Source organism: Stigmatopora nigra, chromosome 15 (genome assembly GCF_051989575.1).
Source record: "Stigmatopora nigra isolate UIUO_SnigA chromosome 15, RoL_Snig_1.1, whole genome shotgun sequence".
NCBI lineage: Eukaryota > Metazoa > Chordata > Actinopteri > Syngnathiformes > Syngnathidae > Stigmatopora > Stigmatopora nigra.
In genome coordinates, this window is record NC_135522.1 from 5,340,024 (window position 1) to 5,350,541 (window position 10,518).

The 10,518-nt window shown below is 44.0% G+C and overlaps 2 protein-coding genes across 4 annotated transcripts; one reads left to right on the forward strand and one right to left on the reverse strand.

The window, feature by feature from the left end:
- The first annotated feature begins 122 nt into the window (after positions 1-122).
- Positions 123-2,918, forward strand: LOC144208890 (apoptosis regulator BAX-like). The gene is made up of 6 exons (XM_077734964.1): positions 123-218; positions 1,028-1,076; positions 1,146-1,304; positions 1,396-1,531; positions 1,802-1,906; positions 1,976-2,918. The coding sequence occupies exons 1-6, from the start codon at positions 188-190 to the stop codon at positions 2,072-2,074; spliced, it is 579 nt and encodes a 192-aa protein (XP_077591090.1). The 5' UTR covers positions 123-187; the 3' UTR covers positions 2,075-2,918.
- On the reverse strand, positions 2,300-10,496 carry map3k14a (mitogen-activated protein kinase kinase kinase 14a). 3 transcript variants are annotated; one of them, XM_077734961.1, is made up of 16 exons: positions 10,456-10,496; positions 7,368-7,688; positions 7,230-7,299; positions 6,942-7,167; positions 6,448-6,804; positions 6,242-6,376; positions 5,942-6,071; positions 5,735-5,863; positions 5,098-5,202; positions 4,873-5,030; positions 4,659-4,809; positions 4,233-4,460; positions 4,045-4,154; positions 3,792-3,930; positions 3,576-3,715; positions 2,300-3,345 (listed from the first exon to the last, which is right to left on the reverse strand). In XM_077734961.1, exons 2-16 carry the CDS (start codon positions 7,681-7,683, stop codon positions 3,184-3,186), a joined length of 2,556 nt encoding a protein of 851 aa, XP_077591087.1. In that variant the 5' UTR covers positions 7,684-7,688; positions 10,456-10,496; the 3' UTR covers positions 2,300-3,183. The 3 variants fall into 3 exon arrangements, with proteins under 3 accessions (XP_077591087.1, XP_077591089.1, XP_077591088.1); XM_077734963.1 differs by having other exon boundaries at positions 7,368-7,691; positions 10,456-10,480; XM_077734962.1 differs by lacking the exon at positions 10,456-10,496 and adding an exon at positions 8,846-9,027.
- Positions 10,497-10,518: the final 22 nt, after the last annotated feature.

A 10,518-nucleotide genomic window follows, 5' to 3' on the forward strand; every position in this document is an offset into this window, starting at 1 on the left:
ACAAATACATAAAAACAATACCTACATTTTTACCAGTAATATGAAAATCAATTTGTTATATTTATTGAAGACAAACAAAAGATGACCTCATTGACCCGGTTCGCGACAACCAGAAAGCTTGCAAGTGGTCACGTGTTTTCTTTTAATACGGAAGTTTGAGCAGAAGCGCTGTTTGCGCTCAAACAAGATGGCAGCTCACGCCGGAAGAGAGGGACAAGGTAGGTTAGCCAGCTTTAGCTTTGTTATCCCCCCAAAAACTACCTGTGACAGCGTCGTAGACCATTCGGAACACGTGCGCAATGTGTCCACGACACCCTTTGTTTGTCTTGTAAAGCTATAGCGTAATCGCTTGATGACGACAATCAGCCTCATTGCCAGGAGTAGCGGGAGGCTAGCTTCGCGTTAGCTTCAAGTTTTACTTTCGAGATACAAGTCGAGGAAAAAACCCGATACCCATCAGTCGATTTTTACCCAAATACGTATGTCTTATGACAAGGTGACCCGGTTTTCTATCAAAGCTGAGCGTTTGTTTGTCTTGCATTAGGGATAAACAATTTTAAGTGAGAATGTGAAAAAGGGAACACAACCCCCCCCCCCCCCCCCCCGCATCGCGATTTTGGTTCGATGCACGATTTAATCCCAAGAAAATTTCGGGGTAAAATGAATGATATAATCCCAGAATAAACAAAAAGTTCTTGGTGCGACTTTCATAATGCAGAATCAGTCCGTTTAAAGTTTTTAAACTTACTCTAACTCATTAGCTGCCATTGACGCCCCTTAACGTCCAAAGTTTTGGACTATTGATGTTTATCACCCATATGAAGGCCCAACATAGGAAATTCCCGAATGAACTTGTGTGGTTAAGTCCCCATGATGCCCCACCTCATTTGTTTTTAAACAAGGGCGTTTACGGAAATAATCATCTTGTAATTTCAACTAACGTGTGTAATTCTAACGTTGAGCAATTGAGTAATGTATGAATCATCCACTAAATGAAATACTTTCTGTATCATGTTTGTTTTTTTAGGAGACACCACCGAGCAGATTGTGGAACTGGGCACTACTCTCTTAAAAGAGTAAGCTCCAAATCATATGAAAATATAGTTTGTGTTAACTAATGCAAAATAATTTATTCCCCATCGCAGTTTCATTTACGAGCGAATCCGTCGGTACGCCGACCATACAACCGAGGTGACCCGAGCCCAGTTGGGCGGGACTGAGATATGCAACCCCACGGAAAAAAAGCTGGCCGCTTGCCTGCAGGAGATCGGAGACGTGCTGGATGGCAACATGGAGCTTCAGAGGTAAGTGGGATGACCGAGACAAACTATAGATCAGTTTTTCGATCTAATCTACTTTTTATGATAAAACTGGTTTGCAACTTTTCTCGCTCAGTATGATCAACTGCTCCACGTTGAGTCCCACCAAAGAGGTGTTTGTGAAGGTGGCCATTGAGATCTTCGCCGACGGAAAGTTCAACTGGGGCCGAGTGGTCACCCTCTTTTACTTTGCCTGTCGACTCATTATCAAAGTGAGTCTGACTTGATGAATGAAAAGGAAATCTTATTCCCTTACGCTGTAGAATTCGGTTGGTGTCTGTGACCTTTTGACCTCACCAAATCCCCTGTCCGTTTCATATTGCATACACACCGTATTTCCTCGCACACTAACTGCCTCCGCGTATAAACTGTACCCTTAAAATTGCCTTAAAATCGTTGAATTCTACAATTTCACTTGTAGAATACACCCCAGGATTCACAATGGTCAACAAGGTCTGAAATAGCGTTCATTTTGTGCACAGGCTCTCATGAGCAGTCTTCCCGACATCATCCAAACTATCATCGACTGGACCATCGGCTACATCCGTGAGCACCTTCTCCATTGGATCAGGGAGCAAGGAGGCTGGGTAAGGACGTGTGGAAAATCTCCACTTTTACGTCCAATCGCTTCATTCCAATTTGTTTTTCCATTCCAGGAGGGTATGCGCTCCTTTTTTGGAACTCCCGGATGGCAAGTGGCGGGCGTGGTCCTGGCCGGGGTCATCACCTTTGCCTTTGTGGTTCGTAAAATTTGAGCGGTGCGCCCGCGGATGGAAAGGAGGCCGAGGAGAACAAAGGACTTGCATGGGACTCGAACTTTTTTTTCTAAGGACCGCGGCGCTGTTGTAGCACCCCCCCCCACTCACTTTCTCTCTCCCTGTGTATTCTCAGCCATGTGCACTAAGAGGCTGCACGGAAGTGGGCGGGGCAACCACTCTGGAGTGAGGGAATAATGCGTTTTAAGTAATTTATTTTTTACCTTTATGGGACAGACAAGAAAAAAAAAGTCACTGTATTTTTGTTTTCTGCTGACCACTTCAGACCCTCGTGGTATGGATGATGAATTCATTTTCATTTGGAGAATGAGCCCCCCCCCCTGTTTAATTTCATTGAGAATTCAACTACTATTTGTCAATGTGCAATCAAATTTATTGGCCTCTTGCTGTACTTTACAATCACATTTTCAGGAATATGAAAAGAAAAAAAACCTATTTTGGTCATCTTTTTGACTCCTGTATGCAAAGCAATATGTGGACAACTGACAAGGTTATAAGAGCTTTTCTCTTTCCACGTGGAGGCCAAATAGTTCATGTTCAGTCACACTCTTGACCAGCATTTGTAATAAACTTGGGTGTCTTTATAAAGTACAGTCCTGTATTATTTCTATGGGAGTAGTTCAAAATTTGTTTTTCACTGAGCCAAAAAAAAAAAAAAATTTGTTTGCGAGTGCCTTGATTTTGTTTCATTTTTTTTTATGATGAACTGTTCAGTTTTTTCTATGACGTTTGTAAAAGTTTCAAGTCAATCCTTTTTTGGCAAAAAAAATCACTTTGGAATACATTTGAATCTTGTAATCTGGATATTAAACGGTGAACTCTTCTTGTTTTGTTTTTCTTTGCTGCATTATAAGTCAAATAAAATATTTCTATAGTGGTCTTTGCAGACTTAAGTCCAGTAATGATTCACAATTATAGCAAAAAAATAATGTAAAAAGTGGAATGATTAAAGCAAGTCAAAGTTTATCATGTCAAATCAATTTCTACATAATATAAGGTTCCCTGTTGAAAGAAATGCATGCTCTTAAGTACCTTTTTAAAAAGAAATGACAGCTCAATAATGGAAGCACAAAACCAGATTTTTTTCCTCATCTGTTTTCTAGCACTCCATCTCGGATCCGCCACCTCCAAGAGACGGAAAAGTCCGGAGCCGGGACGCAGCGGAGCTTCAGGCCCGACTCTTGCACTTCCACATTGTGAGCCACAGTTTGTCCCGGTTGCATCTCCAAGGTGAAAACTCTCTCAGAGATCTAAAAAAGTGGACAAGTGACACATAAATGATATTTGTATGCTCCTTAAATTAGCATCACATGCAAGCTATTGCTAAGATTCTAAAGCCACTTCTTTAGCTAGTTTTTGAATTTTGAACTACCTCTACAAACAGGACGCTCTGGACCCCCCCCCCCTCCCCCAAACCGCCCTATAGCTCTGCCCCAGAGTGTAATGACACCTTAACCAGTCAGCGAAAAGAAGCTCTCACCTGATCGCTGATGCCGGTGGCGATGTGGCCCACCTTCACCCGCCGCGTTTCTCGGATGTGGATGCTTTTCCCGTTGAAGTCTCGAATGCAGACGTCTACCCCCGAGCCCGGGTGACATGCTACCGTTTGTTTTTGAATATCTAACAAAGTGCCAGAAGAAAAATCGCAGGTAAGCCAGAGAGAAAAAAAGGGAGACTTGGACTTTGGGAGGTCTACCTTGGAAGCAGCAGGGTTGAGGCGGCGAGTGACCCACAAGATCCAGACTGACATTCTGCTGCCCGTCCAACTGGCCCATGTCGGAGCAGACGCCCGAGCTGCAGTCGGAGCCGGGGTTTAGCGACCAGCGGCCCGAGTCCTGAAGGTGGGAAGGGTAAAGTATAAAATTCTATAGGGAAAGTGACTATTTCTGGTTATTAAAAATAAATAGATGGATTTGACATCTATCCCCATTAATAGCAGTGACAGTCACCTTTTTGTCCCAGGGATCCCAGTTGGAGTATGCATCACTGCTAAGACAGGACAAGAGTTGCTCCTGGATTTCTGCAGAATGAAGCTGGGAAAGACTGCTCAGGTAGAAATCTGCAACCCCACAAAAAACAAAACAAAAAACCATAAAAGAGTGTGTAGGTGAACCTAAAAAGTGGACGCAGGGCTCACCTCGCTCCAGTTTACGCAACTCCAGTTCCGGGACTGCGTCGTCGTTTTTTTTTGAGTTCTCTGCGTCCAATAGGGTTCTCGGTTCCCGGACGCTGTCCCCGTCTTCATGGCTGTTGTCTTCAGTCTCCACATATTCTTGGCTCTTCGCCGGCGGGGGATCAGGAGGTTGGGTGACCAAAAAGAGGGGCTCTGTGTACGGCGTGCTCCATGGGCTTCTGAGTCCGCCAACTGTAAGCAAAGGTTAGGTTCACTGCCATTGACGTGGATATGAATGATGTTCTAATGTAGTAATTATTGGGGATTTGGGTTAGAACACAACACTTTTTAATTCATCAAATTTATAAATTGAGATTCTTTAATTAAAATGGCAGCTCATGTCATTTTTGGACTACAAAATTTAAAACAAACAAATATGAAAATAGACACCTTGATGGAACGCTCTGGCCACGTGTTCCTTTATTTCACTGGCCGACGCTCTCTCGCCAGGATCCTTCCGAAGTCCCGCCTGGATCACCCGCGCTGTCAGCGGCCCGCAGTCCGGCGGTATCTCTCGGAGCGGCGGCGGCTCGTTGGCGATCTGTTGACGACGTAAAGTCAAAACTGCAACACGATTATGTTTGTACATGGGATGCCATGTTACCTTGAGGAAGAGTCTACAGGTATAATATCTGGTCCAAGGTTGACACCCGTTCAGCATGTGCAATAACATGCAGCAGCTGCTCCACACATCTGCTTTGGCTCCACGGGGTTCACCCCTCACCATCTCGGGGGCCATGTGCGTCTCGGTACCTTTCAGCTCTGTGTTGGGCGAAAAGGTCAGTGGCGAGTGTCGACGCAACTGACCCTGAATCAGCCTTCCCCGTACCTCGGGACTGGGTGAGACTCTGCCCGAAAATGTCCAATCTTTCGGCGTGGCCAAAGTCGCACAGGAAGGACTCTCCGCCGTCCTCGGACAGCAACACGTTGTCGGCTGAGGGACAAAGTAGGGGTGGGGGGGGGGGGGGGGGGGGGGGGATTGGATTGGGGAGATGGAAGTTGGATGACTTCCATGACTTGTGCATACTTGCAGCGGTGTTTAATTGGAAACAGAGCAGCTGCACAGCGACAAAAAAAGATAGGGGGAAGGAGAGAACAAAAAAGACTTCTAGCTGGTCATACAGTGGAAAAGAAAGACAATTTGATTCCTACTTTAATTCTTATCATATGTTTTAGTATCTCCATAGTATTCATTTTAAACATTCATTTATTGTCTTCCAGGCCCATGCATTTCAAATGGATTGGCCATCTAGCGCCGTCAATGACAGCCAATGAGCTAAAATCATGGCTATAAGACTTTTTTTGTCCTTTGGGTTCTAAGCATTGGTGGAGTCACTGTGTGGAAATTCCCCAAACTAGCAGATGTCATTAATTTCCTGCCAACCCTTCCTGTTTAAATAGATTGGACGACTACATTTGACAAACTCATTTCAATCAGCGAAAGATTGTTTGCAGCAGCCCTATACCTTTAACATCGAGATGTACCACTCTCTTCTTGGCCAAGTACTCCAACGCCGTTGCCACTTGCAACAGGTAGTAGAGGCTCCGGTCCTCTGGCAGCCGCCCGCGTCGCATTATCAGCTGACCTAGTGACCCTGTAAAGAAACGCCGTTTTATTTCCTATAGCTTTGGTGGGGCAAATTATTTGCCAGGAGAGTTGGAGAAGCGCTTACCAGATTTGTGGTCCATGAGAAAAAAAACGTAAGGCCCGTCTCGAATAATTCCAAAGAGCTCCAAAATGCGAGGGGATCGGAGGGCACTCCACGTGCTCGCCTCCTCGCTGTTGAACCTCTTCAGGGCGATCTTGAGGGAAAAAAAACCAAAGTGATTGGACGTTATATGGAAAATGACCTCAAATGTATTGGACTCAAAACAAGAAGTAACTGTGAATACCCTAAAATGAGCAAAAATCAACTTGAAATGAAATGTCATCAAAACAGTTATTTTTGGGCACTGATAAGATTTCTTGTTACCTTTTTCACAGCAAACTTAAAGCCCGTGTTGACATCTCGAGCGCTGTGAACTTGGCCGTAGGAGCCGTCTTTGATAAACTGGGACAGTACAAACTCCCTCCCTTCTTTATACTCGGAATCGACGGGCTGGAAATTCTGCGTTGGGAAAAGGCAACTCGGTCAACATCATCGCAACCCGTTCATCCACAAACGGTAAAAGAGCTCACTTGATTATAAAAAATGATCCCCTCATTGCGGAGGGACTGCCACTCGTCTGCATCCTCCTCCTCCTCCCAGGTGGCGCGCTGCACCTCTTTGAAGAGGGGCCCAGCGTAGCATGGGTCGCCCTGGCTGACGCTACCTCGCAACCCAATGAGGGCCAGCGAGCAGTCGCCGGCGCTGCTGAGCGAGTCGCTGTCCGCCGCGTAGGAGCGAAAGCCGCACGGGTCAGACCCGAACGCCTCGGGCCAGGCTGGCACGTCGTATGCCCGGGTGCTGTAGAGAGGGGGCACCACGTCCCCCTCTTCCAAACTCCCGCAGCACGAGGGACTGAGGGGGTGCCGTCTTTCTTCCGGTAAATGATGCTGCATCAAAAAAAATCATTATATTATATACACAGTATGTGCTGTGGTAGTTAGTTAACAAAGCTTTTTTTCTTCATAATAAATAGCCCAGGTATCAAAATGAGGTGATTTGGATTTGAATTTGGGCTTGTGCTTACCCGAATATGCAACAGGGAGCTGCCACTCTCCTGCTCAGGAACTCCAGAAGACACTGTCGGACATCTGGCACGTTGCTCCGCCCCCTCTTTCTTCTCCTCCCAGGTGACTTTTTTCCGGCCTTTGCGCTTAACCCTTTTGCGTGGCTTTTTCCTCAGGCCGAGCGGGGCGGCGCCATGGACGGAGGCCGTGGTCGGACACGCCACATTGTTGTGCTCCGGCTGCAGACTGAAACCAAAAGCGGGGATTCAAACCCGGCCGCCGTGTGACTTCAGAGGCCTAACTCGTACCTGGCGGAGGTGGGTACGTAGGAACGTTCGAAGCAGGACGGGCTAAACTCCTGGGAATCCTGAGTTTCACCTGGAGAAAATCACAGTCAGGTCATCGTACTATGAAACGCTCGGCGACGATAAAATGGCGATGATTACATTCGGCCTGCGCGACGAAGGGGGAGCTCTTCAGGGGCGTTTGGCCCACTTGCTCGGCTGTGCCCTGAGTCAGCACTTTATTCAAAAGGGGGCTCAGACGAGCAATGTAGTCCACTTTGGAGCTTTTCCATTGCTCTTCCTCCTCCTCCTCTTCTTCCCCAGGCTGTTGCTGCTTTTGTTGGAGCTGGTGGTGGTGCTGCTGCTGCTGCGTCCCTTTCTCCGCCACCACGCATTTCGGGTACGAAGCCTTCAGGTCAGACAGCGCTGACCCGCAAAATGGGGCGGTGGAGTTGAAGATCCTCTGCCTTACCGCCATGTCTGCTGCTGCAAAAAAAAAAGTTTTTAGATTTAGTAACATTGGAAAAAAATCAACCTTAGCTCATGGCCAGTAAGACAATTTTTGGAGTACAGTAGTACCTTGAGATACGAGCTTAATGTGTTCCGGGACTGAGCTCGTATGTCAATGCACTCGTATCTCAAATCAAATTTTCACATATAAAATAACTAAAAGCAAATAATCCATCGTTATGAATTTGGCACGAGTGGTTGCCAATCCATTTGAAGGTTGAAGAGTGGCATTGTATGACACATCAAATCAATCCTGTTGCCAATTATCTTTGCAAATTGGAGTCTTGTTATGGAGCATTTTCTTCAACTTTCATTCCAGATTTCCAGTTGGATTGAGTCCTGGACTAATTACAAGCTATAATGGCTGCCAGCATCTCCCAGTCCAACGGTTTGGACATCGACCTGCTTCAATAGCAGCCAATGACCTCACACTGTGTGACTCATTTCTGAACGTAAGTAAAGAATTTTGATGTATTTTTTGGGTTTATTGCCAGGTTTTCTTTGCTACTATTGCCTGCCTATCCCTGACAAGTAAACCCGATACCTCAGATGACATTTATTCTGTATGGTGCCTTCCATCAGCTACACTGACATTTCCAGGACAGGAACATTTGTTCATTCATTGCCAACCCTCCATTCCAAATAGATTTGACGTCTACTGCCGTCTGTCCAAGTTGTAGCCTGTGGGCCAATTGCCACTTTTCTTGCACAATGATGACAATAATGTTAAATATGGCCTGCACAAGAAGCTTAAGTTACAGTTTTTAACTTTCACACTATTGGAATTATAGTCACTTAAACAATGCCTCTCCAAAGTCAGAACTTTTCAACATTTTGAAATTCATGTAGGAAATTGTAGTATTTCAAGTTATAAATCTACACATACATCAAATTTCTGAAGGCCTACTTCTGAGAAAACGTAAAGAAAGTGGTGTCAATTCAGGTATTGCTTTTCCGGTTCAGGGAAGTGCACAACACTTAAGCCAAAACAATAGACAAGTATGACTGGTCGTGTCACATTAAACACTCCATCCTTTAACGCGGAAACTGTTGGTCGGGATAGTTTTCATTCAAGACAGCAGTGAGAATGCGTGTTGTGTTTCAAGCTGTTGCTGGAGTGAGGTCATTACCTTCGACCGCCGCCGAACAAAGCGATTTGAATGGAACTCCCTTTTAAGAACACACAGCAGACAAGCGGAAAGAAAGTAGACGTGACAAAGAACAAAAAAGAAATGAGTTGAAAATTCTCCCATAGAAAGTATAGCAAAATCTGACTTGCTTGAAAACGATTCCTGTCCTTTGTGCTCTTGGCATTTGCTCTTCTGCTGCTGCACTCCTTTGGTAGGAGGAGTTAGTCGATTTAGGGGAAACGGCTTGGGTGCAGAGAAGCATGACAACAAAAAAAAAAGTGACAAAAGCAAAACTAGATTCATTTGAACCCTCTAGAAAAGGCCATTTCTGGATTGACTACTGAAAGTGAGCCTTTTTTTTTGCTATTGACAAGGCTAGGCGTCCAATCCATTTTGATGAATGAATCACAATTTCCCATTCCTGTCATAACCTAATCGTAGTAATACATCGTTATTGATGACCAATTGTACCTTAGCATGTGAGAAACAGTCAACATTTGACTCCAATCACAGGATGTTTTCAAACTTCCATTGGGATGAGATTTTTTTGAAGGTGTGTTTTGCCAATACTAATAACTACAGTCACAATAATACACATTATGGAATGTGTATACTCTCACATTGCCAGTATACTCTTGATTTCAACGTTGCGCAGCGACAGTGGCTATCTTGAGCTAAGTTGTGGCGCGTACACCCACCCACGCAGATTAATGAAATTCCAAAGGCTTTAGTAAGAGTAGTGAAAAAAGGGGCTCGACTTTCAGTGTCCCACACTTGGGTCAGTATTTCACAAAGAACGTCTGGAAAATCCTGTACACAAATTGTTTCATTGCTTGCCAAATGAGAGATATAATTATACAAAAACATGTTGATTGCCATTTGTCTATTGCTTGTTTAGGACTGAAAAAAAGTTGTATCAACACAATTTTTGGAATGTGTCATGTTAATGTTTGCCATTCAAAAATATTTACTGTTTTTTTTTTTTATTTAAAAGGGTTATCAGGAACCAAAAAATGGTATTGATGCAAAACTACTTTTGACAATGAGTGTTTTCACTGATACTGTATTAGAACTGTATTTTGTTTTTTGAGTATGTTTTCATCAGTTCTGATTTATTCTGTGAGCATAATAACACTATTACATATGCAATTATTTGGTGTTCATGTCTGACAATAAACTAAATTATAAAGTGATAGGTCCTTTTAAAAATATTTACTCCATTTAACTTTTTTTCAAGACAAAGTGGAAAATTGGAGTTTGCAAAATGTAATTCAAAAGACGGCCTCAGTTTTTTTTCCCTCCTTCTCAATAAGCGAACATGACGACACGCAATAGCTTACAAGTAAAGAGACAACTTGCAACTAAATAGGATTACCTGAATACCACTTTTGTTAACAATCAGTTTATTACACATTATTAACTGATGACATGACTTTTTCTTCCATGCAAACTTCGAACCAAAGAAAACTTTCTTGCCAAACCGGAAACAGACAAAAATAGGTTTAGTTCGCATTAAATGTGGACATCGCGAAGAATACAAACGAAAGATCCAATCTTGGCATGATCAAAATCGACTAAAAGTAAAATCCTGATAACTTTTGTTTACTTACCAAGCGTCTTATTAGTAGGCGTTGGTCGTTTACTGATGATGGAAAAGTAAGTTTGAGAGAATT

Coding starts and splice junctions, on each gene's coding strand:
- map3k14a (XM_077734961.1), bottom strand. CDS start 7,683: ATGGCGGTAAGGCAGAGGATCTTCAACTCCACCGCCCCATTTTGCGGG. Junction 6,377..6,447: donor GGATCATTTTTTATAATCAA/GTGAGCTCTTTT, acceptor TTCCCAACGCAG/AATTTCCAGCCCGTCGATTC. Junction 5,031..5,097: donor GAGTCTCACCCAGTCCCGAG/GTACGGGGAAGG, acceptor CGCCCAACACAG/AGCTGAAAGGTACCGAGACG.
- LOC144208890 (XM_077734964.1), top strand. CDS start 188: ATGGCAGCTCACGCCGGAAGAGAGGGACAAG. Junction 1,305..1,395: donor GGCAACATGGAGCTTCAGAG/GTAAGTGGGATG, acceptor TTTCTCGCTCAG/TATGATCAACTGCTCCACGT. Junction 1,907..1,975: donor TCAGGGAGCAAGGAGGCTGG/GTAAGGACGTGT, acceptor TTTCCATTCCAG/GAGGGTATGCGCTCCTTTTT.